General features: G+C 51.3%; 1 protein-coding gene across 1 annotated transcript in view; it reads left to right on the top strand.

The window, feature by feature from the left end:
- ABCC6 (ATP binding cassette subfamily C member 6) overlaps positions 1–26,106 on the top strand; it is a gene marked incomplete at both ends in the record, with an annotated part of 36,904 nt that overhangs the window by 1,067 nt on the left and 9,731 nt on the right. Inside the window, 19 exons of the mRNA XM_084251055.1 lie at positions 159–341; positions 638–763; positions 920–1,048; positions 3,370–3,495; positions 4,700–4,761; positions 6,854–6,985; positions 7,485–7,688; positions 8,847–9,024; positions 12,247–12,408; positions 13,077–13,169; positions 14,700–14,903; positions 16,049–16,195; positions 16,948–17,035; positions 18,433–18,508; positions 19,933–20,059; positions 20,249–20,425; positions 22,696–22,863; positions 23,310–23,510; positions 24,782–24,943. Coding sequence (XP_084107181.1) covers positions 159–341; positions 638–763; positions 920–1,048; positions 3,370–3,495; positions 4,700–4,761; positions 6,854–6,985; positions 7,485–7,688; positions 8,847–9,024; positions 12,247–12,408; positions 13,077–13,169; positions 14,700–14,903; positions 16,049–16,195; positions 16,948–17,035; positions 18,433–18,508; positions 19,933–20,059; positions 20,249–20,425; positions 22,696–22,863; positions 23,310–23,510; positions 24,782–24,943 — 2,745 coding nt within the window. The remainder of the gene's footprint in view (positions 1–158; positions 342–637; positions 764–919; positions 1,049–3,369; positions 3,496–4,699; positions 4,762–6,853; positions 6,986–7,484; positions 7,689–8,846; positions 9,025–12,246; positions 12,409–13,076; positions 13,170–14,699; positions 14,904–16,048; positions 16,196–16,947; positions 17,036–18,432; positions 18,509–19,932; positions 20,060–20,248; positions 20,426–22,695; positions 22,864–23,309; positions 23,511–24,781; positions 24,944–26,106) is intronic.

The raw sequence follows: 26,106 nt of genomic DNA on the forward strand, positions 1-26,106 counted from the left end.
TAGCATTAAAGGAGTGGAAAATTATGAAGACACGCCAAAGAGTGGTTGGTACATTTTCATGTAATTGTTGGGGGTCCAAAAAGTTGCCTGCCTTCCAAGCAGATGACTTGGGGACCCCTGTGCTGCACCATCATAAGGGGCATCCTGGTGTTCCCTAGGTCTGGAACCAAACGGAATCGGAGCACACCACTGTCCACCTACTGAGCCTGTGCTTCCTGAGAACAGTAGGAGTGTGGGTGCCCCCTCTGTACCTCTGGGTCCTTGGCCCCATCTACCTCCTCTACCTCCACCGCCATGGCAAGGGCTACATCCGGATGTCCCCACTCTTCAAGACCAAAATGGTAGATACTGCCTTCGGGAGTCTGGAACCAGACAATGGTGGGGAGATCCCAAAGTGAATACTCCTCCGATCAAGGAGCACCCAGGGGTGGAGGGGGAAGAACGGTACCTGTTCATCAAACAGAAGGGGGCTCCAGAGGCGACAGAGTTCCCCTTCACCTCTGCACTTGTTAAATTATGACACTGACATCTTCCAGAATCCCATCCAGAGCCACTGTCCAAATGGATGTGGGGCCACTGTCCAGTCTGCTGTCACCTTTCTTTTCACCCCCCAGCCTTATCGAAGCCTGTTCTCCAGGTGCTTGTGTTTGTCCTCATACTCCTGGGCACTTCCAGTGTGTCTATTGCTCTTTGGAGAATCCAGCGGGGAATGCCCGAGGCACCAGAATTCCTCATTCATCCCACCGTGTGGCTCACCACCATGGTAACATCCTCCCCCAGCCCCCAGCCTCGCTGGCTTGCTCCTGCTTGCAGCCTTTCCTGCTCTGGTGCAGGTTGTCGGGCAGAGCCGGACTCCCTCCCTTCCCCTCTGCCACCCCCTCCCCGTTAAGGGTCCTCCTGCCTTGACTCTCTTGTCCAGAGCTTGGCTGTGTTCCTGATCCACATGGAAAGGAAGAAGGGGGTCCAAACATCTGGCGTGCTGTTTGGATTCTGGCTGCTCTGCTCTGTCTTTCCAGCTACCAGCATCGCCCAGCAGGTCTCTCAAGGGGTAAGTCAGGGCCTGGGCCACCTGGGGAAACCAATATTGCCATCCATATTGGGTCCATGTTGACACATCACCGTTGCTTAAGTGCAAATGCAGCCCCTCAGTCCATCACCCCGTACACTTTTTATCAACACAAATTCTTATTGTCTTGCACACTCATTGTACACTTTACTTACACACCATTCATGCACCACACAACCACAGAATCCGAAACACCTCACACACGCACAGTGGCATGCACCCACTCACACTTGATGCTACACAGTTGTGATCATGCCTTCAAGCCCACACACATCTTGAACACAGATAGGCCAGACTCCCATGCTGTGCACACAAGCGCACATCCTCCACACGCTGCATGGGCACAGGCACCCCTGAGCACTCTTACTCTGTAAGTACATGATTCCCCTCATTCTCACACATTCTCACCCTGACCCATGCTCCCAGGCATTGTATTTGCCCACTGCTTTTGCACACCTACCCGTATATCTGCTTCCCAATATGAGAAGCAGCATTTTGATGTTGGGGCATGATGGATCACTTCTCTGCGAAGAGGAGAAAACCAGATCGCCTAGGGCAGAGTGTCTCAACATCATCATTCCAGGCATTTGGGGCAGGATAATTCTACTGATGGGAAAAGCTTCCCCATGCACTGCAGAGTGTTGTACATCCTTGGCCTCCACCCAGGTAGATGCCAGTAACACCCTCCCATTGGGGTAACGCAAAATGTCTACATTATCCAAAGTCCCCCAAGGGGTGAGATCATCCCCACTTGCATAGATGGCATGCTATCTCCAGGCCTCTGGCCAGGAAACCCAGGACAGCAGCTGGGTGGTGATAACGTGGATCATCATTTCTTGAACCAAATAGTAATTCTACTCCATACCAAATTCAGGACAAACTTTCCTATAGAAGCAAAGGTAAAAATGGCAGAATGGGGGAAGTTGCCCATAATGTAGTTAGAACATAAACTATAAAAATTCAATAGAGGAATTATGATTTGAAACTAGGGCTCTGTTTTGAGTCACAAAAAAGTTAACTCACTAATTTAAGGGGGAAAAAAATCCAAGAGAATGTATTCATTCTTGCATGTATCAGGTCATATAGGTGGGATCCTGGGGCGTAGCTGGTCCAGGAGTTCAGATCTCCATCTCTCTTGGCTCTGCATGTGAGCTTCATTCTAGATGGGTGGCGAGTCCTCCAGACTTGTGTTCCACCAACACAGAAGATCTCCCAGAGCTTCCAGGAGGTGGGCTCTCACTGGTCTGGTGTGTGTCCGGTATCCATTCCCATCACAGGAGTGGGGAGACCCGCTAGAACATACTCAACTGACGGGTCAGGATCCAGTCACCTGCCCGGGAGTGGAGTCAGTTCTGCATAAACCACATGCCTTAGCATGGGCTACGAAATAAGGTGCCCTGGCCAGAAACAGCAGCAGACCCAGAGCAATCACTGCATAGCAGCCAAGCTCATGTTTTGGCTCAGATCATCTGTGTGCTCTTGAGCAAAGTACCTACCATCACTCCTCAGGGCCTTGGTTTCTCCAGGTAAAACACAAAAAGTGAACCCCAACTGGGATGAACAGCAGAGACGGCCACCCTTGTGGTGCAAGGGTTAAGTCTCAGCCCTATGAAGCAGTCCGCAGCCTCTGCAGCACAATTTTGATCCCCAGCCAGGGAGCTACCCACATGGCACAGCAGACCTCTCCTGTCTCCCCGCTGCTCCCCTCAGCAGTGTGTTTCAGTAGATCAACCTGTTCTGCTCCCCACTCTGTCTTTGATGAATCCTCTAAACCACCCCCCACCCCACACCTCTGGCCTGTACCCCAGTACTTGTATGCATAAATAAATCTTAAAAAAAAAAAAGAGCAGAGAGATTTGATGAGACAGAGAGTGGGCCCACGGCGGAGCCAACGTGCAGGAAGACCAGTTCCCATCTCAAGCTGGAGAACACTGGGCAAGAGGCAACAGGACGGAGAGTGGGGTGGGGGCTGAGATTGAGAAACGATTCCCTTTGTGGCACCAGGAGAAAGGCAGTGTCCCCTCAGATCATGTCCCAGCAGCTATGACCAGTTGTCACCTGGCTAAGGGCAACTCCCCAGCTGATCATTTGTGTGAACAGGATGTGTGTGAGGTCAGCCAGGAAGGCGGGGGCACTGGTCCCCTGCCTGGGTGCTGCTCCTAACATTGGAATACCCGCTGTGCCTCAACTTTTTCCAGCATGACAAACCCCCTCCTCAGCTCAGCCTCTGCTCCTTCCCTCCTCACAGGCCCCAGACAGCAACCTCTGCCTGCACTGACTCAGGCTATCTTTCTCTCCCACAGGGCTTTCTGAGCGACCCCTTCCGCCACCTGTCGACCTACCTGTACTTGGCTCTGGTTGTGGCCGAGTTCCTGCTGTCCTGCCTTGCCGACCAATCCCCCTTCTTCCCTAAACACCCCCAGAAGTCTGTAAGTGGCCATGCCCCCCACCCACGGCCTCCCTCACCCCTCTCCCACCACCACTCTCAGTTTCCCTATGTGACTAAAGGGAGTTAAACTAGAGCAGGGGTCTTGATTTTTTATTCCTTCTGCCATTCAGCAAAATGTATATTATGTCTACTCTCTACCATGGGTGGCCAAGGGCAGGAAAGAAAATACTATAGACTTTCTGGGTCAGATGGTCTCAGTGGAAAACACCCAACTCTGTTATTATAGTTCAAAAGCAATCACCGACACTATCTCACAAAGGAGCATGGCTGTGTTTCAATAAAACCTTATTTGCAGAGCTTGGCAGTGGGCCAGATTTGGCCCAAGAACCATAGTTTGCCAACCTCTGCTCCATGCCCCAACTAGGTGCTAAGGATCTATGGTGAACATGCAGATGAGACCCCTGCGTTCATGCAGCCAGAAGCCAACTAGGGGAACCAACACTGACTCTATAGTCACACAAATGCATGGAAAATTACAACAGGGGCAAATGCTCTGCAGGAAAAGTTCATGATGCCATGAGAATTTACAACAGGTAACACTGAGCTAATCTATGATCGAGAAAGACTTCCGTGAGATCATAGAGTTGATCTGAGATCATCTGAAAAGATGCGCAGCTGCTTGAAAAATCAAGCTAACGCTGTAACAGGACAATCTTTTTCCTCTGAGGAGGACAACAAAAAATAAGAAGTTGATAACCAGCTGTGATGGCAAAGACATGGTGAAATCAGCACTCTCATGCCTGTTGACTAAGGGCATAGTTCCATGTAACTTTTCTGGAGCATCTGGCAAAATCTCAGGGCAGATCCTTCTGAGCCTCTTTGCCACCTTTACCAAGGGATATTATTAAGCACGTTTTTGTCTATGTCATACATGGTCCTCGCTTTAAGATCTTTTTAGTCTTAGTATTAATAAAGTCATTCTGAGCAGCTGTTAGCTCGTAGTTTGTGGGTGCTGTCAGTCCTGTGACTGATGCTGTCAGTCCCATGACCCAACCCCTTTTTACCTTGCCTGCTAGGAAACTCTAAGCTCTTTGGTGTGTATCTCCAACAGTAGGCAGGGCACCTCAGTGTGCACTGTTGGCACTAAGCACATGGACCATTCTTCCTATCTTCTGTCCTTGGTCCCCCTGCACATACTGGCATGAAATATGAAACTAAGTCCTCCCCATGTTTTGTCTTTATAGAACCCATGTCCGGAGGCTGGCGCTTCCTTCCCCTCCAAGGTCACGTTCTGGTGGGTTTCTGGGTAAGTCAAATGGCAGGGAAGGGGCTTGGGCAGTGCCCCCACCCACCTGAATTTGCTCCTTTTATTCCCCATGAGGTTTCCTCCCATTCCTACCGAGGTCGGCCAGACTTTCTCCATCCCAGTCTTAGAGCTTTCCAGATTTCAGCATATCTGGCATCCACATCCCCTTCCCAGTCATTGGAGTGAGGTCTGAATTTGCATCCTGACACTGGGCTTAGCAACCACATCACATTTATTCAATGTAAAGTGTTTAGTGCTTGTACCTAGCAGATGCTCAATAAAATCCTATCATTCAGCTTCAGTCACCCCACTAATATTTACATACCCATGTCCCAGTGTTGAGCAGAGAAAAGGCCAAATCTACTTTCCAGAGGTTCCTGGGCTGATGGAGAAGACGTGTTTCTCCAGGGGGGAGGGGCCCAGGTGCTAAGGATGTGCCCACCCACTGGATACCCCCACGGCCATATTACAATCCGATCTCAGTAGTACCTGAATCCTAGCCCCAACACTACCTGGCTGAGTGACCCTACTTCACTGTGCCTCAGTCTCTTTGCCTGTAAAATGAGGATAATGATGGTGTCTACCTCATAAAGTTGTGAGGATTAAATGTTTGTGAAGCTCTGAGCACAGGGTCTGGCACATTATGAGTGTTATACAACGTGGTTCTTAAGCAAATGAAAGATAGGATGGTCTGGGGTGTGGACATGAGGAAAGAGCACAAAAGTTGTCTTAAAACTCTACACAGGATCTAGCATTCTGCCCCCAAACTTAGGCATCCATGGGCCATCTTTCAAGCTTTTTGCCTTCATGGGTTATCACTCATACTCTATTTACTTAATTTCATTTCTGGAAATGAACTTGCTTCTGTGCTTCAGTATGCCTTTATTTGAAGGAAACTTTCTGACCCTGCCAGAAGTCAGGAAAATCTTTAGAATACCTTGCCATGTAGAACTCCAAAATTAATTTCAGTGAAAACCAAGCAATATTAGTCTATATGTTAGTCTCATGTTAGTCAATATTAGCAAATTTGTAGATCATTCGCTTACCTGAGTTTGCTCTGTTAGAAAAGCGAGCTTGGAAAGTCTCAGGGAGGGACTCAAGCCTCAAACAAGACCTTCTCCTTGTTCTCCTTAGCAAGATTAAAGAGAACAGAAAAAGAACAGTACTCTTGCTATGGAAAGCAATAGTATTTAACTTCTTGAGTATATTCCAACACAAGGTTGGCATATAAATACATAGCAGCTCACAGGCTGGGAAACACTCTCTAAGCTGAGAGACCCATGGGTGGGAAATGACTTGCCCAAGGTCACAGAGCTGAGAAGTATCTTCATATGACCATCTTCTGTGCCCTTGTCAGGAGGTAAAGATAAAGAGGAAGAAGCACATAGGCAAGGATTGCCTTGGTCCCCACACTGGCCACTGGCCAATGGGGAAAGACTGTACATAAATATAACAAGACCAAACAAGTAAATAATCATAATTCAACAAGCATTTTAGAAAAGAAAACTCAGGAAACTATGAGAGTTTATAATGGGAGCATCTATCTGGACTGGGAAGTCATCAAGTGGGCTTCTAAGGAAATCAGCTCTAAGCCCAGAGGTAAAGGATGAGTAGGAGGGGCAAGGTGAGGAGCAGCAGGGAGAATTCTAAGCAGTGCTGTGTGCATGTGCAAAGGCCCTGAGGCCATGTGGCTAGAGGGGTAAATGAAGAAGCGAATGGGAACATTTAAAGCTGAGGGAGAAGTGCAGATTCCCTCCATGGCAACAGTCTTCACCTCTGGACTTCTCATCCTTAGGGACATTTATTTCCCCAGCCACCTAGATGGGCCCTTGGTTAGGTCACTTAATCTATTTCATCCTTGGCTGTAAAATAGGTCAATAGTAATCTATCATAGAGGATCATATGTGAACTAAATGAGGTGCTCTTTATAGACTGAGAAGAACCCTGTAAATGTTAGGGGAGATTAGATTAATTACCAGAGGCCAGCAGAGGTGCAGGCAGGTAACATGACTTCCTCAGGGTCACACAGCTACCAGGCCTGTGCCCTGAGGGGGGCAGATGGCAGGAGGAACCCTGTGATCCCCTCTTACAGGCTGGTCTGGAAAGGCTACAGGAGGCTGTTGGGGCCAAAAGACATCTGGTCTCTTGGAGGAGAAAACTGCTCGGAAAAACTCGTGTCCCAGCTCCAAAGGGAGTGGATCAGGAACCGCAGTGCTGCCCAGAGGTGAGCATGTGGAGGATGCAAGCTGGCTGGCGCTGCTCAGTCGCCAAAGCTCATCACTGGGCCCCAAGTACAACACCCTCACCCTCTCTTGGCTCCACTGCCCCAGTCCCCTGCCTGACCACTGATCTCACAAAGCATGAACTGACAACTCAACATAACTTTGCTCCCAGAGTGCTTTGCAGATTCCAGAAAGACCCTGACAAATGGGGGTCTCTTTGAGGCCCCCAGAGGGAAGATGTACTGGTGGAGCTGTGATCAGAAAACAGAAGGGCCATTTAAGATAGGGGTGGAGGCATGGCAGAAGAAGGGAGATCTCTGGGGCCCTTTTTACAAGGGCACTAATCCCATTCACAGCAGCTTCACCCACATGTCCTAATCACCTCCCCCAGGTCTCATGTCCTGACACCATCACCTTGGGGTTTCAACATCTGACTCTGGGGGGGACACAGACACTCAGTCTATGGCAAGGACCCAGAACCAATCTCTCCTCTCCTCTAAGGCACATGGAAACCACAGCATTTCAGAGGAAAAGAAGCCATGTTGTGAAGGCCTCAGAGACTGAGGCCTTCCTGCAGCAGGAAGGGAGCAAGAGGGGTCCGCTACTAAGGGCCATCTGGCAGGTGTTCCGGCCCACCTTCCTCCTGGCAACGCTCAGCATGATCATCAGTGATGTCTTCAGGTTTGCTGTTCCCAAGCTTCTCAGGTGGGTCCTGGCCTGGTGCCTTGCTAAAGATGGTGCTCCCTTAATGGCGTCCCTCCAGGGCCAGGGTGGCTTCAGCTCTCCTGCCTCTGCCTGGACCTCAGGAGGGTGGGTGAAAAAGGATACTGAGAAAGGGAAAAAATAAATGTGAAAGTAACTGTCCTAAGGGAGGAAACATGAGTGAAAGCTAATCTGACTGTATCAGTTAGCTTCTGCTGTATAACAAAACACCCCAACTGGGAGGGGCTTAAAACCACTTATTTAGTTCACGATTATGTGGGTCATCAAATCATATTGGGCTCAGCTTGGCAGTTCTTTCCTTGGCTGGGTTTCCTTCTTGTGTCAGTTGTGGGGTTGGCTGGGGACTGACTGGTCCTAGTTGGGACAGGTGTTTTGACTCCATGCAGTCTTTCATGCTCCAAAAGGCTAGCTCCGGCCTTGTCAAAGGGCACTTATGCCAAAGAACTTGGCACAAAATCTGCACTTCCTCTGTTCTCCGAGGGCTAGGCTTGCAGGCAGCCCAGTGTCACCACCACTGTGTCTTTTTGACTGGTGGCACGGCCACTCCACATTCAAGGTGTGCCCTGTTGGCCAGCCAGGACTGCCATTAAAAAGTGCTACAGATTGGAGGGCTCAAGCAACAGAACTTTTTGGTCATGGTTTTGGAAGCCAGAAGTCCAAGTTCAAGGTTGTTTCTTTTGCGGCCTCTCCCCTGGGCTGGCTGAAGATGGCCACCTTCTAACTGGGTCCTCACCTGGTCTTTCCTCTGTATGTGTATGTGAGCCCCTGGTGTCTCCTCATGTGTCCACACTTCCTCTTCTAAGGACACTGATCAGAGTGGATTAGAGCCCACACAAGGGCTGCCTTTTAACTCAATCACCTCTTTAAAGGCTTGATCTCCAAATACACCTGCATTCAGAGGTCATGAGAGTTAGGATTTCAACACGTGAATTCTGTGGGAATACAATTTAGCCCATAACAGGTGGAAATAAAAACTCTCCTTTTGATTATCATTGCTGTAAAGTCACACTGAAAAGGAATGTGTACAGCGCGGAAAACAATGGTGACAGTTTTTGCAAAAAATCATCCACCACATCATCTGACCCTCAAGACCTGCCAGGTTCTCACCAGTTGTAAATCCTCTCCCTCCCTCTCCCATAGCCTCTTTCTGGAGTTTATAGGTGACCCCAAGACCCCAGCCTGGAATGGCTATCTCCTTGCAGTGCTGATGTTCCTCACCGCCTGCCTACAAACGCTGTTTGAGCAGCAGCACATGTACAGACTCAAGATGCTGCAGATGCGTCTGCGAACAGCTATGACTGGCCTGGTGTATAGAAAGGTGAGCCCAAAGGAGGTATGTGGGCCTTTCCCTATCTCCATCCTGTCCTGATTTACATACAAACATTCTGCCTAGAAAGGTAACATCACTGAACTCAATGTCATCTGTACCTGAAAATGAATTCATTCATTACTTTACTAATAGTTGCTATTATTACTACAATTTCATCTTCTTAATTTTGTCGGTAAGACCCTGCATGATCTGACCCTGGCACCTCTCTGCCCTCATCATATCACCAACCTCTCTTTTGCTCACCCCCAGTACACAGTTAGTTCCTCAATAAAGTTCCTCTATATTGAGCACAATATAGTTCCTCTATAAAGAGCACCTCATTTAGTTCACATATGATCCTCTCCTGTTAGTTCCTCAATAAATCAGGAATCAGGCACCCTCCCATCACAGGGCCTTTGCACCTGCTACTCCCACTGTCTAGGCACCTGTGGTTTGTACCCTGAGGAGCTCCCCCAAGGTGAAGTCTGAAACTGACACCATTTACAGGGGGCAAAGTCAGACAAGGAAAGAGGCAGACCGCTCCAGATTGATGCCTGGATGGTTTTAGTAAGTAAGAGAACTTACATTGAGGTTTGTCTTGGGGGCTGCAAGGTGAACAGATGCCCACAGGCCTACTGCCCACCAGACTCTTCATATAGGGATTTTGTCATATAGGCCATAATGGGATTTGGTCATGTTAGGATTTGGTCATTATAGGCCATAATGGGATTTGGTCATGTTCACCACCCAGATGGTCCACATCACTCTCAAGGCCGAGTCCTTGAAGTACCCTGTGCAGGAGGGAACCGGGGCCAGAAACTGGGGTGAGGCGAGGACACTCCCACTGCCTGGGGGTCCAGCTCAGAGGTGACCCAGAGGCCACGTCATCTCAGTGACCTACTCCAGTATGCCTTTTCCTCAGTTCTTCGTGTGATTAACTTCCACTCATCCCTAATGAGGATAAAGGGGTAACCGTGCCCAAACTGAGAGAGTGGACTCCAGCTATGGGACCAGGCAACCTGCTTAAGGTGCAAATGAGCCATGGCCCACGGGGAAATTGCATCTGGGCTGGATTCTGTCAAAGCACCATGAATACTGTTGAGCAGCCACGACTGGGGCTCCTCTCAGGATGCATGACGTTACTCCTGTGGGGTCTGGAGCATCGGCCAAGGCCAACCCCATCCCCTCTGAGTCTCACTATCTCACACCTGAGCTGTGACCTGGGGGACAGGGAACAGGTCCAGAATGGCCAAATGGGCAGTCCTGCCCGCTGCCCTTGGGCATTCTGGGGCCACGTGTGGCCTTTCCAGCCTTGTTAGTCCCCAGTCCCTGCCTTTCCAGAAGCCTCCTGACAAGCTCAAACCCAGCTCTACTGTTTGCGTCTGGGTTCCTGTGATTTTTTATATGTTGTATCTGGTGCTTTGCCTCTGCAGCTCGCTGAGCCCAGAGGGACTACCAAGGCTAGCCGATTCCTGGAGATAGTAAATGATTCACTTGAGAGCACGCCTTGCACACGCAAACCAACCAATCCAGCGCTCACGCCCCAACCACCTCCTTTACGGACTGTTACACTTTGGGCCACTGTCCCCTGCCCTTATCACTCCAGGTCACACCAGACCACTAGGGACAGAACAGTCCCTCTGCCCCAGAACCTGTGAGATGATTCAAATTTGCCACCCTCAGCCTGCTTGCCCTGCTTCAAATGCTCCTTCCTGCAGAAACCTCAGAAAAGGCTCTTGCCCACATTTCCCCCCTGCCTCTGCCTCCGACTAGCCTTGGTGCTTCTCCAGCACCCCCACCCCCAAGGCAAGAGGTGCCCCTCCTCTTGAGAGCTGAGCTTAAAACTCTCTTCTCAGTGGATAATAATAGTAAAACACATCTTCACGGCACGCATTGTAACTGCCATTAAAGAATTAACTATGGAAGTTGTTATCTTACCTTGTCCCCCAGCCTAGACCCCGTCCCGGGAAAGCAAGGCCCCTGTCTCTGTTGCCCACCGCTGTATTCTCAGTGCGAGGCCCAGAGCTTAATAAAGGTTTGGCCAGTTTAGAAAATTCTTATGTTCCACCCATCCCACTTCACTCCTTCAACCCCTCACACAATGGTAAGAGGATGGCACGTAGGATTTAGCATTCATCGCTGTCAGAGGTCCATTGCGACCACAGGCTTGGGGCTGCCAGGTTGGTGTCTGAGAGGCACCCCCGTGTGTATGTGTCGGGGTTGGGGGGGTGGAGCCTGACTCCCTGTCTGCCTTGGTCATCCTGCCTTCCATCTTGCCTCAGTCACAAAGAAGCCCCCTGACCCTGGGCCAGCGGGTGTGGACTGCCCTGTGCCTCAGTTTCCTTCACTGTAAACTGGAGTTAGCAATCCTGTGTCTCATTGATTGTGGTCTTAGTTTTTCCCACTTTTCTAACACGTCTGAAGTCAAGATGTATCTTCTTCTTTTTAACTGGCATGGCGGTTTCCCTAGTGATATAAAAATATAGTACTTTTGGGCCTCCCCGGTGGTGCAGGGGTTAACGTCTCAGCACCATGAAGCTATCTGCAGCCACTGCAGCACAGAGTTTGATCCCTGGCCAGGGAGCTACCCACATGGCGCAGCAGACCTCTCCTGCCTCGCCTGCTGCTCCCCCCAGCAGTGTATTTCAGTAGATCTGCAGGTTCTGCTCTCCACCCTGTCTCTGGTGAATCCTCTCACCCCTCACACCTCTGGCCTACACCGCAGAATATTTATGCATATTTTAATATACATAAATAAATAAAATATGCATAAATAAATAAAATAAATCTTTAAAAAAATAAATGGCACTTCAGTTTGAAATACGCCCTTAGAAGGAAATACAGCAGTGCCCGCTCATAGAAAGTGGTGAAAATATTCACCTGCCACAGTGCCTACCACATAGTTGGCCTCAGCAAATGACTACCACCAGCAGCGTGAATCCAGAGACTTTAGGTGCTGTGTTGTTATTATTGCTCCAGGGTTCTCTTTTTTATCATCTCCCTGGAGTCTCACAAAGGCCACAGGAGGCTGGTTTAGGAGACTCTCCCAGCCTGCTCTGCAGGTGAGTGAGTGAGGCTCGGAAGGCACAGAGCCCTCCACCAACAAGGATGACAGCTTGGACCCAGGCCCGGGGGCCTGGCTAGCTCTCGTTCAGTCCTCCCTGGGCCTCCTGGCCTGCCCCTTGCCAGGTCCTATACTGCAATTCAGGTTTTGTTCCTCCTGCCCCGCAGGTCCTGACTCTGTCCAGCGGTTCCAGAAAGGCCAGCCCGGTGGGGGACGTGGTGAACCTGGTGTCCGTGGACGTGCAGCGACTGGCCGAGAGTGTCCTTTTTCTCAATGGGCTGTGGCTGCCCATCATCTGGATCATCGTCTGCTTTGTCTACCTCTGGCAGGTATGCTGGGCGGCGGCTGTGGCTGAAGCTGACTCCCTCCTCTTCTCCTGCTAGTCCTCCATCTCCCCCTCCTAACCCTCCTCCAGTTCACAAGGGTTTTCCCACCTGGCTGTGGGCTGGCGGCCTCTGGCCACTTCCCCACAGAGCCACTGTGTGGCACCATTGCTGCATGAATAAATTGGCTTCCTCTTGCCAAGAGGCGAAAATAGCTCAGGGCTGAGAGGGCTTTTGAGATCCTGCTGGAGATCATTGCGGTGGGGCCCGTTCTCTAGACAAGCCCCACCCCCCCTCCAGTCTGTGGTCCTCCCTTCTTCCTTCTTTACCTAATTCCCCCAAGGTCACACCAATATCAGGGCCAGGACTTGAACCTAGAACCCAATTCCACAGGCCCGGCTTCAGCGGGGCTGGGTACACCCTCTGCCCCATCTAGATGCTCCACCCTTAACTATCCCCCCTCCTGACCCCACCACCTGTGTGAAGTGCGTCATGCCCGGCCTCACGTAGGAAGCTCCACCTCCCCATGACAGTGGCTGCCCTCATCAGACCCCCGATACCCCTCTGCCCTGGCACCCAAGTCTGGACCTCCCTCCAGTTCTGCCCAAATCCCGTGGGGTTCACAGCTGGGTTCCTGGAGGTGTCGCATGACATCCTGCCCCCTCTGTCTCCAGCTTCTAGGACCCTCTGCCCTCACCGCCATTGCTGTCTTCCTGAGCCTCCTCCCTCTGAACTTCTTCATCACCAAGAAGAGGAACCACCATCAGGTTTGGCATTGAGGAGACGAGACTCACCAGGCAGGAAGAGCAGGGAGAGCCCATGGGCCCTGGAACCACCTCGAGTGCAGAGAGGGAGGGTGGGGTGGGCAGAGATGGGGCGGGTGTGGCTTTGCCCCCCCGTACCTCTATCTCTGGGGACGGCAGCTCCTTCCCTCAGCCTCCAAGGCAGGCCAGCGTGGGTCAGCCTGGACACCTCCCTTCTCTGCCCATCCAATCTGTCAGCAAATTTGTTGGTAGCGCCTTTAAAATGCATGCATGTTGCCTTTCACCCTCAGGCTTTCCAAGCCCACTGCCCTCCACCTGGATTGCTGCACTGACTCCCTCTCCAGGTCCCCTGTACCTGTGAAATCCAGACAAATGGGCTCCCCACTCTGGTCAGAACCTCAGTGGCCCCCATTTTCCTCAGAGTGCGGCCCCCAGGCCCACCATGATATGGCCTCATGCCCTCCCACACCCCATCACTTCCCACATGGCCTCCCCCATCCTCCAACCTGTCCAAGGACCTTTGCCCTGGTGTTCTCTCTGCCTGGCACACCTGGCCCCAGGTGTCTCTGCCTCCCTCCCACACCTCCCTGAAGTCTGGGCAGCTTCTCCTCACCAACAACTCTGGTTACATCTCAACACACCACCACCTCCTACAACTTTTTTTTTTTTTTCTGTAATTGAGGTAATGTTGGTTTACAACACTGTGTTCTAGGAATAGAGTTGTTACAGGACAACCCCAATGTGAAATGGGTTGGCCTGACTGTGGGTCCTCACACATGCACTTAAAAGGTTGACCACAGGCACACACAAAAAGGGTAATGAAGGGTTTATTTACAAAAAGGGGAAATGAAGAAATGAATAACTCAGGGAGAAAGAAATAAATTGGTGAATGTGTCCTACCAGTTCCACTGAGCTGGAACCCCAATAGCACGCTGAAAACCTGCGAAAAACCAAGGCCCCCACACAAGGCCCACATGTCTGGTTATATACCAAGCCTGGCTGCTTAACTCCACCCTCAGTTCCCAGCAATCCCCACTTTGGTGGTGATGACGTTATGGGATTTGCAGTCCTTGGTGTCTTGGATCTCTTTGGTCTGGGGGTGGGGGGCCCACAAAACCTCTTTGTGGAGTTTGTTCAGGACAGCCTAGCCCCCCAACAGAGTCACGCCTCCTCAAACGTCTCTTGGCGGGCCACACCAAGCCCACCACCAAAGTGCCAATAACTCTCCACCACATTCTCTGCATGTTTAGCACCTTTTCACCCTTTCAGAAGTAGCTCACTGTTACCCCCACCTCCAAGAAGCCTTCCTGATCACACCATCCTAGGTCAGGGCCCTGCCTCTATTCCTTGGACTTTGGGCACAGCTGCAAATGGTCCAGGAGCAAGGTGACGGTGGTTTGGACCAACATTGTGGGGAGATGCCTGGTCTAGAAGTAGAATCCACAGGATTTGTTGACAGGCAGATTAGTTGCATGGAAGGAGAATTCTAGACTTGTCCTTGTATTCTCCCCCTCTTTTTCCTTCTGGTCCCAGGAAGAGCAAATGAGGCAGAAGGACTCCCGAGCACGACTCACCAGCTCCATCCTCAGGAATGTGAAGATGATCAAATGCCATGGCTGGGAGGAAGTCTTTCTGGAAAGAGTCCTGCGCATCCGGAGCCAGGAGCTGGGTGCACTAAGGACCTCTGGCCTCCTCTTCTCTGTGTCTCTGGTGTCCTTCCAAGTGTCCACATTTCTGGTGATGTCACCCTGGTTTCCTGGTGGAGTGTGGGCTGGAAGGGGATGCAGGGGGTGATGAGGTAGGCAGAGCCCTGCAGATCCTGGAACCCCTCTTTGCAAACCACCCATCATAGCACACCTCACCTGCATCCTGCTCTCTCTGGGGGCCTGTTTTCTGCAGAGGTAGCTTATCATCAATCATTCCCTGAAGATGTCAATGGCCACTAAGGTCTGTGGTTTTTCTAAAAGCTCCAGGCCTCAGCTGTTACAGGGGTCAAGAAGGGAGGTGACAGCTTTGGGGAGCTGCAGAGGTAGAACCCCAAGTCTACCCTACAGCAGCACCCACCAACTCAGTGCCTGTCTTGTCCTCCACCAACTGACTCCACAAATTGCTATGGGATTAACCATCCTAAAGCACAGCGCCGACTTCTGTCATGCTGTCGCAAACAAACCCACAATCACCCACCAGTGCTCCCAGAATAAAATCCAAGCTCTTCATCAAACATTCAAGGCTGGTGACAAGTGAGTCTTAAACCATCATTTCTGGAAAGATCTAGAACCGCAGGGTCATCTGCTATGACACCAGACATCGACACAATCAACCCTCAGAACCGCCCAGTACTATGACTTAGAACCTGAGGGCTCCCCAGAGAGATTGCCTGCGTCACCATTATACCATGTGGCCATCATAATGTGTAATCATCACGCTGAGTGACCGTCATTCCAAATAACCCTCATACTAAGTGGCCATCACACTGAGTGACCACAATGCCACATGACACCTAGAACCAAAACATCACCAACATCTAGAACAGCACCACAGCCTAGTGACATCCGGAACCACAGAGCCACTGGTGGCTAAGGCCCCACGTGCTGCTGATCCCTGCAACTTCAGTCACCTTCCAAGGGATTCTAGAATCACAAGGCCTACACACATCTGGAACCACAGAAGTGCTACCAAGATGGAAAACCATGGTGTCCCCCATGGGAACCCAGAATTTCTGATTCCTGGAAGAGGGCAGCACATACACTCCTTCCCTTAATAGCAGAACTGGGGTGAGCTCTGGGTGGAGGGTGGGCTGGGCCACAGGGGCCCTGGAAGTCCAGCAGCTCACCCAGCCTCCCCGGCCACACAGCACTCAGGGTCACCCCATGTCTCCCCAGGTGGCACTGGTTGTATTCGCCATCCACACGCTGGTGGCCCAGGAGAACGCCATGGACGCCGAGAAAGCCTTTGTGACCCTCACTGTCCTCAACCTCCTCAACAAGGCCCAGGCCTTTCTGCCCTTTTCCATCCATTCCATCGTCCAGGTGAGGCAGCAGAGAGCAGGTGGGGGGGGGGGGTGCCCTGGAGGCCCGGGGTGGAGGCTGTCTTGGAGAAAACTTACAGGGGTGTGGTGGGCTGTGCCCAGACTCCTCCCACCCAGTCAGTAGAGGAGGAGAAAGAAGGGCAAAGACATGGAGCAGGAAGGAGCAGGAGGCTAGAGCAGACAAAGGAGGCCTCCGAAATGCGGACAGGGTTTGTCCAGAGGGTAAGGGGCTGCAGCAAACCCCCACCAAATACACAGCTCACTGGTCCCCCAATTCCACATGCAAGAATTCATTCCAGTTTCCGTTTTATACAAAACAATTTAAATTCTCTCCCTTTGCTGTCTCTACTCACATTTTACCTTCTTGATGTGATGAGATAGAGAACAATCACCTGACGGAGCCACCAAAGCTTAAATGGCCGCCTCTCAGGGCTGGGAGTGAGGAGAGCACCCCCAGGTGGTCAAGTCTGGAATCACTCTGATAATGGCCAGATGGTGCTGTTGCAAGAGGCACCATCCATCTCTGGGGCCTGTCTGCAGAACGCAACTGGATCCTTCCAGTTATGCTAGTGAGCAGGAGATGGTGGGAGCTCACCACCTCCATGTACCTCCTTGTCTGCAACCTAGAAAGCGTGGTGCCAGTGCCTTACAGATGTGCAGGGCCCGACAGACACACATGCTAAGGCACTGCCACCCCAAGCCTGGGTTCTGGGTGCTTGCCAGAGCCCGTGACCTGGCCTTTGTTTTCCCCAGGCTCGGGTGTCCATCGACCGTCTGGTTTCCTTCCTCTGCTTGGAAGAAGTTGATCCTGGGGCTGTAGACTCAAGTCCCTCCAGATGCCGTGAGTGCTGAGGCAGCAGGAGGGATGTGTGAGGAGAGTGTGGGGGGCCAGCAGAAAGCCAGGGTCCCAGCTCAGGGCTCTGCCAGCTGTGGATGACACCATAGATCATGCCATCAGTGTAGAAATTGGAAACAGACCCGGGGGTGCCACTTTTGGCCAGTCATTCACACCCCACAGTTAAAGAACAAGCCCACCCAGTTAGAACCCCGAGTCCTGTGATCACAAATGAAAACTGGATCACAATAAAATCACAAATAAAAACACAGGGTTCCTAGGTAAGTTTGAATTTCAGATGCCCTTATTATTCAGCAGAAACATATCCCATGCGATACTGGAGATATACTTATAGTAAAAAATTATTTATTATTGACCTGAAATTCAAATTTAACTTGGCATTCTGCATCTTTCTGCAACCTTCCCCTAGAGGCCACCCAGCCCAGGGCTGTGGACTGCTTGTTGGGTTTTAGCTGCTCAGGAATCACCCAGTGGAGATTCTGACGTAGTGGTTTGAGCCAAGGCTTGAGGGTTTTGTATTTTCAAATCTCTTTCTTGGGGATTCTAAATGTCTGCTCAGGGTCAAAAACCACCAATCTGGTTCCTCTCTCAGTAAATAGATGATTTATCTGAGATTCAGAGTCATAAGGAGACCAGTATCTCCAGTGAAATTAATAACACTACCGTCACTCTCCAAAGCCCCGAATTAAACAATACATGGTATCAGAAATCCACTTTTTTCACAAAGGGTCGGCCTGCACATATGTTAGGCTTTACAGGTCACATGGTGTCTGTCACCACTACTCACCTCTGTCCTTGTAGTGGGAAAGCGCCAGAATGAGAATCCCCTGGTGAGTGGCTATGACTGTGTTCCCCTAAAATTCTTTTTTTTAATTTTATTTATTTTTGCTTAGAAGAAGTGGGGTGTAGACCAGAGGTGCAGGGAATGAGAGGATTCACCAGAGACAGAGTGGGGAGCAGAACAGGCGGATCGACTGAAATACGCTGCTGAGGGGAGCAGCGGGGAGACAGGAGAGGTCTGCTGCGCATCTGGGTCACCAACCTGACCGGGGATCGAATTCAGGCTGTAGTGATAGCAGATAGTGCTGAGACTTAACCCCCTAGGCCACCAGGGAAGCCCGTCCCGTAAAATTCTTTATAAAAATAAGCAGCAGTGGGGATCCAGCCCCTGGGCCAGGGTGGCCAGTCCCCTGAATTATATAGTAATCATCTGATTGGGGGGGTGGGGACTGTGACCACCCAGGTCACACACAAGCCAATGTGTAACAGGACAGTTTCTCGGTAGCGAGATCTGCTGCTTCCTTCTGGGGCCCGTGCAAGGGCTGAAGGATGTGGCAGCCAGGCAGGAGAGTGTGGCATAACTGGCCTTTTGTGCCCTGCAGCTGTCGGGGAGGACTGCATCCGTGTACGCGAGGGCACCTTTGCCTGGACTCAGGAGAGTCCCCCCTGCCTGCACAGGTACAGACTGGCTTCCTGTCACCACCTTCCGGTTTATAGAGTGAAGAGGCGAGATGCTCCTGCCACTTCCCACATGAGAGAAGAGCTGGTATGGGTTTCCAGCCTGCAGCTGGAGGGTGGCTTAGCTTGGGCCAGTGATCTGCTGGGGAGACCCCAGGCCCAGCCCTGACACAGAAAGTTTTGGGAGGGCAGGAGCTCCTGTTGATGGGGAACAGGGCATCCAAGCTTCCCTGTCAGCAGGAGAAGCTCCTCTGCTCCCAGGCTGGCCGAGATGATGCTAAGGGAGGCCTGGCTGGGAGGATCCCCAAGCATAGCCCCGTCAGCCCTGCTGGCTTCTATCTGTGTGTAGTCCCAGATCATTGTCACTTCTAGCTCCCAACTCCTCGGCTGTATCTTGTGGCAGAAAACCCCAGCCAACCCCAACCCCCCTGAGAAGGAATAAGTCTGGATGTGTCTAGAAGAGCTTTGTAGGCAGTGGGCACTGCCAGTGCAAAGGCAGGAGTTTGCCTAGAGGCGGGGTTCTTCCCCCAGCACTATTGACCTTTGAGGCTGGATAATTCTGGGGAAGGGGAGCTGTGCTGCGCATTGTAAGATGTTTAGCAGCACCCCCATTAGCTACCCACTGATTCTAATAGCAGTTGTGACAACTAAAAATATCTCAAGGCTTTCCAAATGACACCTAAGAGTGCAAGCCCTCCTCATTGAGCCCTACTGCCCTGTTGTGCTTGAGAAGCAGGGCACCCAGACAGAGCAATGGAAGGCGGGTATGCTTGAGGACCTTAGCTCTTTCCCTAAGTGAGATGGGACTGCGAGTGGCTTCAGCAGTTTTAACAGGTCCCTCCCTCTGGGTGGAGGAGGGGCTGCAGGACATAGATGGGGCAGGCGGCATGGGCTTCAGAAGGCAGGAGAGCAATGGGAAGCCTGTTGCAGCAACCTCAGCAAGAGGCGATGCTGGTTAAACTCTCCTGTCATGATAAACTCTGTGTGCACATGTGTGTAGGTGCATGTGGGTGTACAGGTATGAGTGAGGATGCATGATTATGTATGCATGTGTGCACGTGCAGATGTGTGTGCATGCACGTATACATGTGGGAGGCATGTTCATTAGTTTATGCACACATGCCCATGGATATCTGTATACATCGTGTGTGCATTTTTCTGTGTGTGCACACACTGTATGCTTGTGTGATGTGCATATGCACATGTGCTGTGTGTATGTATATGCAGATATCTATGTCCATGGGTGCATGTGTTTGGTGTCGTGCATTGTGCCCATGCACACATGTATGTGGGACCATGCGTGAGCATATGTGTGTTCACATGTGCAGCAGGAGAGGGAAGGGTTGCCCTGCACCTCCTGGATGACTGCTGTGCTTGGGGTTTGCCAGCTGGACCCTGACACGCCCCCCTACCCCTGTTGCCAGGATAAACCTCAGGGTGCCCCAGGGCTGTCTGCTGGCTGTTGTGGGTCCAGTGGGGGCAGGGAAATCCTCCCTGCTCTCTGCCCTCCTTGGGGAGCTGTCCAAGGTGGAGGGATCTGTGAGCATCAGGGTGAGTCTGCACCCCCTGCCCATCCACTAGACTGCCCCCCTCCTAAGAACCCCATTCACAGCTGCTCCTCTTCATTCACTCTCTCCACCTTCCACCTCTCACCAAGAACCCAGCAGCTCTGCTCCTCCGAAGTCACTCCTACCTCTGTCCCCACTGGCCTCTTGATGGCCAAAGCGGGTTGTGTTTTAGGGTCCCGTGGCCTATGTGCCCCAGGAGGCCTGGGTGCAAAACACATCCGTGGTGGAGAATGTGTGCTTCAGGCAGGAGCTGGACCCACCGTGGCTGGAGAGAGTCCTGGAGGCCTGTGCTCTGTGGCCAGATGTGAGCAGCTTCCCTGCAGGAGTCCACACCCAAATTGGGGAGCAGGTGAGGTTCTCAGGATCTTCTTGGGACAGGGAAGCATTGCATCTGGAGGGAGGGGGGAGTAGAGAATGGGGGAGAGAAAGGGCCCAGCTCAGGACCAAGCATACAGTAGATGCTCAACAGTTAGATATTAATGTGTGAATGGTTGGAAACAGACAAAGGGAGTCAGAGAGACATGGAGGGATTGGTGAGGGCTCTCCAACAGTTGGAATAAGGAGACCTGGGCGCCTGCCCTACCCTCCCTGCCTTTCTGGGTGACATAAGTCAAATTGCTTCCTCCCTCTGGGCCTCATTAAAGGGTTCTGGGTAGAGATGTCAAAAAAAAAAAAACAAAACAACCCAGGATACGTAAGTCTGGAACTAGGGATTGGGCAGGGAGCAGCTAACTATGACCCACAAGTCAGCTCACCTTCTGTTTTTGCAAATAAAGTTTTACTGAGACATGACCATGCACATCCCTTCACCCGTGGTCCAAGGCTGGTTTTGCATGACAAGGGCAGAGATGAGCAGTGGTGATGGGGACCAGGGACCCCCAGAGTTGAACATAGTTACTCTCTGCCCTTTACACGAAGAGTGAGCCCTGGATGAGGCAACTGAGAATGGAAAACTGGGAGTTAAAGTTAAGGAAACGAGTGAGATTTTTCTGGCAAGAAGGGGAGAAGGCCAGGAGAGGGTTTGGAGGTGCCCTTGTGTGAGCAGAGCCAAAAAGAGTAATAAAGAGGGGCGCCAGGGCGCCATTTTGGTGGCACAGGGGTTAAAGACAGTGTTGTAGTCACTGCAGCACAAGTTCGATCCCTGGCCAGGGAGCTGACCCACATGGCACGGCAGCCCTCTCCTGTCTCAGCCACTGCTCCCCTCAGCAGTGTGTTTCAGTCAGTCTGCCTGTTCTGCTCCCCCCTCTCTCTGGAGAATCCTTTCACTCCCCACCCCACACCTCTGGCTTATACCCCAGTTCTTGTGTGCATAAATAAATAAACCTTTTTTTTAATTTAAAAAATTTTTTAAAAATAAAGAGGGGCACCCAGGGTGGAAGATGAGGTGTTATGGTGGCCAAGGGAAGAGTGTTTCCGAAGGAAGGGGGTGCCCACTGCCTCATGTGCTCTCTGGACCCCCTCCTCCCATTGTCATCCCACCCCTGGTGATGGAGGCTCCATCCTTCAGAGCTCACGTCCAAACTCGTGGTGTCATTCTTGATTGCTCTCTTTCATATACCCACACATAATCCATCAGCAAATTCTTTTGGGTCCACCTTCAAGGCATATTCCGAATAATGTTCTGGCCTCATCACCTCTTGCCGACATTGCTGCAGTGGCCCCGGCTGGCCTCCTTGTCCCTGCCCCTGATGCGCTCATCCCAGCACAGCAGCTAAACTGATTCTGTTCATACATAGTTCAGGTCATGTCCTTCCTCCATTCGGAACCCACCAGGGTCTCCTATTGCCCTCAAAGTCAAAGCCAAAGTCTTGACCATCACAGACAGGCCCCCTGAAATGTGGTCCCAGTATCTCTCTGACCACATCACCATCCTGCTCCCCTTTCCTGCTTCACTCCAGCCACATGGATCTTCCTTGAACACCCCAGCCACGCTCCTACCTCAGGGCCTTTTACATCTGCTCCTCCCCCTGCTTGGAAAGCTCTTCCCCCGAGTCCACATGGCTCAGCCCTCACTCTGCCAGATCTCGAGTCAAATGTCACCCTCTCAGAGGGACCTTTCCTGACCACTGGGCATAACACAGCCACCCTGATCATGGCTGTACTCTCCCCACCGCCCCCCTGCTTTATGAAACTTATGGCATAAAGCACCATTGATAGGTGGAAAGTTCATTTGTTTGCTGATTGGCTGTCCGCCTCCCACCCTACCCTCATTAGAATGACAGACCCATGACAGCGGGGGCTGTGTTTGTTCATTGCGTGTCCCCGGAGCCTAGAACACTGCCGGCCAGGTATATAGTCACCCTGCAGTAAATAGGAATGGGCCAAATGAATGAATGAAAATAAAGACTAAAGAGCTCCCGCTGGATTCGGTAGCAGGGAAGTAATTGGTATCCTTGAGGAAGGTGGTATCAGTGGAGAAGTCACGTGCCAGGGTGAGTGCAAAAGGCACGGAAGGCACAGACTACAGGCTGGCAAGGGGAGAGGCAGTCCTAGGTGGAGGCTGCAGGGGATGTTGACTTGGGAGTAAAGCAGGGAGGTGGCCCTGGAGGCTGGCACCTCCCTCTGTCACATTGGCCTCTCCAAGCAATAGAGACTCAGGTCCCCCTCTCATGGCCACAGGGCATGAACCTCTCCGGGGGCCAGAAGCAGAGGCTAAGTCTGGCCCGGGCCGTGTACCGGAAGGCTGCTGTGTACCTATTGGATGACCCCCTGGCGTCCCTGGATGCCCATGTCAGCCAGCAGGTCTTCAACCAGGTCATCGGGCCCAGCGGGCTGCTCCAGGGAACCGTAAGTTTGGGCAGAGGGGTTGGGGGTTCCAAGCCCAAGGCAGAGAAAGCCCTTCTGGTCCAGTCCTAACCCACGTCTATCCCACCACTGCCCTCCTCGAGTGGGATTTTCCTCTTTGCAATGGTCAGCTTTTGCTGTGGCAATGCTATGTAACAAACAGCCCCTGAATCTCAGTGGCCCACGACAGCAGTGACTTCTTGCTTATGGGTCTATGGTTCAAGCTCTGCCTCGGATCCTGGGCCAGGGCCAGGTGAACTCTGTGTCTCTTTGTTTTGAGACCAGGAGCCCCTCTCTTTCTCTCTGGAACATGCTGTTTTCAAGACCAAGGGTGGGAGCACAAGAAGGGGTGCTCTCTCCACTCTGAACCCAGAGACACTGCCCCTATCCCCTAGTACTAGAAGACTGATCAAGCACATGAGAGTAATTCCCACACCTTCCCTGCCCAGACACGGATCCTGGTGACCCACACACTCCACGTCCTGCCCCAGGCTGATTGGATTGTGGTGCTGGAAGATGGGGCTGTCGCAGAGATGGGTTCCTACCAGGAGCTTCTGCACAGGAACGGGGTCCTGGTAGGCCTTTTGGATCGAGGCAGACGGCCAGATGGAGGAGAAGGAGGTACTGGGGCGAGGCTTGGCTGCTTCTCTGTGATTCCTGCCACCCTGGGGAGAAGATTGCATGGGCCCCCTAATATGGCTGCAGCAAGGGTGACACCCCTCCCCCATGGTAGAACCCAGGCAAGCAGACAGCTCTTCTGAGAGGCCACCCATGTCCCTAATAAGCACCAGTGGTACCATTTATGATCCAGGGGCTGTGCAAAGTGCTTCTAGAAACACGCGCTGTTTCATTTGACCGACACAGCCCCCGTGAGAGGCGTGCAATTATTGCTACCATTTTATAGATGAGCAAACAGCAGTAAAGATGAGCAAACAGCAGCAAAGAGCAGTAAAGACGCAGGCTCTGCGTCTTCTGAAAGCATCAGTGAACACTGGCCCCTCTGGATAGAGCTCTGAGTATCGATTCAGGGTCACCATCATGGAACTTGAAGATGAGGCTCACCCAGCCTGGGGAAGTCAGTGGGGGAGGTCCCTCCTGGGGGACATGACACAAGATTAGGAGGTCTCTGGAAATGAACATTCCAGTACAAAGAACTGATTATGCAAGACTGCCAGGGGGGCTGCTGCAGTTTGACTTTGTAAAGTGCTTGTTGATGTTTTCCAAACCCAGTTTCATAGCAGGTGCTCCATTATATTTGCTGAGTGAATGAATGAATGAATGACTAAGGCTCTAGGAAAAGGGAAGGTTGAGATAGGGTGTAGGAGCCAGATCAGAGGAAAAGAATGTTCAGGCAAGTAAAGTCTGTATAGCAGGTGGGTGTCAAAGCAGGCACCTGACCCCCAGTGTGTGAAAGGATTCCCCCAACCTTGCAGAAACGGAAGCCACAACTGATGCCGAGGACCCAGGAGTCTCCACTGGAAGCAGGAGGTCCGTGAGTGGACCTGAGGGGTGAGTTCACTGTGGCACTGAGCTTGGGGCGTGACCAGGCTAAGCTGTATCAGGGCTGCCCTGAGACCCGCTGCATCACAGGCAGGTCGGGTGTGGCCAAAACTACTCAACTGAGCACCTGCTGAATACCCACCCTGGTGCTCGGCTATGCAATAATTCACCAACTGACAATCAAATGACCAAAATGATGAAGTCCCCAGATGGCCAGTTTTGTGAAATGGCCTTGGAAGAAAGCTTGCTCCATGTTGGGATAATAGATGGTGTTTACATGGGTACCACAGAGGGAGGCACCTAGTTGGTGCTCAGCAAGTCAAACTAATGAATGAATGAGTGAACAAATGAATGAATGGCTGGAGAATGTGACCCCAGAGGTCAGCAGCAACCTTGAGGGTTGGGCACACATACCCCACAGGGAAGGGACACTGATATGTCTTCATTTCCTCTAAATGACAGGTCCATGAAGTTAGTCCCTGAGAAGGACAGCACCACTTCAGAGACCCAGACAAGGGTTCTCCTAGGTGACCCCAAGGGAGCAGGGCAGACGACAGGAGAGGACAGCGTGCAGTATGGCAGGGTAACCACCAATTGCTCACTCTGTATCTGCTGCTGTTGTTGTCCAGGGGGCTCAAGATCTCCCACCAGATGCAGAATTCAGGGAGAGGGGGACTCATTTTATTGAGCATCTACTATGTACCCAGTAAGATTCTAGACATTTCACTTCCTAATGATCACAGTTACATTTATAAAAAAAAAAAATACTGATGCTAGGTCCATTTAGAGATGATGAAACTGAGGTCTTAAAGAGTTTAGAGACTTATCTGTATTCTCAGAGCTAGTAAGCAACTAGACTAGGACTCAAATCTAAGCCCACCCAAATCTGAAGCTTAAACTATTTCTATCATCTATGCTGCTTTGGTCATCCATTCACCTACCTATTCACTCCTCTATCCATCACTTTCCCACCCATTCACATGCCCACCCCATCCATCCTACTCACCCAATAATCCACCCAACCGCTCACCCAGTTTTTTACCCATGCATCCATCCATCCATTTATCCACCCCTGCCCCCACAGACCCATTTGTTTCTTCATCCATCCACCCATTTACCTACAATCCACCTGCATATCGACCCAGAAAACATTTACAGAACTGCCACTATGTGCCAGGCAAGGTTGCCCTGGTGGAAAGTCCCTGCACCTAGTGGGGGAAGACAGTCAGCAACTAGAATAATCAGCAAGGTAATATTGATAGTGCTAAATGTTATAAAGAAATAATGAGAGACATTGAGCTGGAGATTAATCAATAGTCAGGGGCCACTTAGATGCTTATTCTGCTGCTTGTTCTGTCTCAGAGGATGCTCTGAGGACTGATATTTAACTGAAGGATGTGAAGGAAGCAGCTCTGTGAAAAGCAAGGAGAAGGCATTCTGGGAAGAAGGAACAGCAGGTGCAAAGGGTCTGGGGCAGGAAAGAACTTAGAGTTCCAGAGAAAGGGATCCGATGAGGCTGGCAGAAGGCGAAGAGGAGGTAAGGTCAGAGCAGTGGACAAGAAGTTTGGAATTTCTTTTAAGAGCATAAGAAAGCCATGGTAGATGGGGTCAGATTGTGGTTTCAAAGAACTTCAGATTTTTTAGGAGCTGGCCCATAAGCAAGTGGCTTAGCATCTCTTGGCCTCAGTTTTCTTTTCTGTAAAATAGAATTTATTGTGGGACGAGAGACGCATGCCTGTCCCATAG

The sequence above is a fragment of the Talpa europaea genome, assembly GCF_964194135.1.
Source record: "Talpa europaea genome assembly, chromosome: 12".
Lineage (NCBI taxonomy): Eukaryota > Metazoa > Chordata > Mammalia > Eulipotyphla > Talpidae > Talpa > Talpa europaea.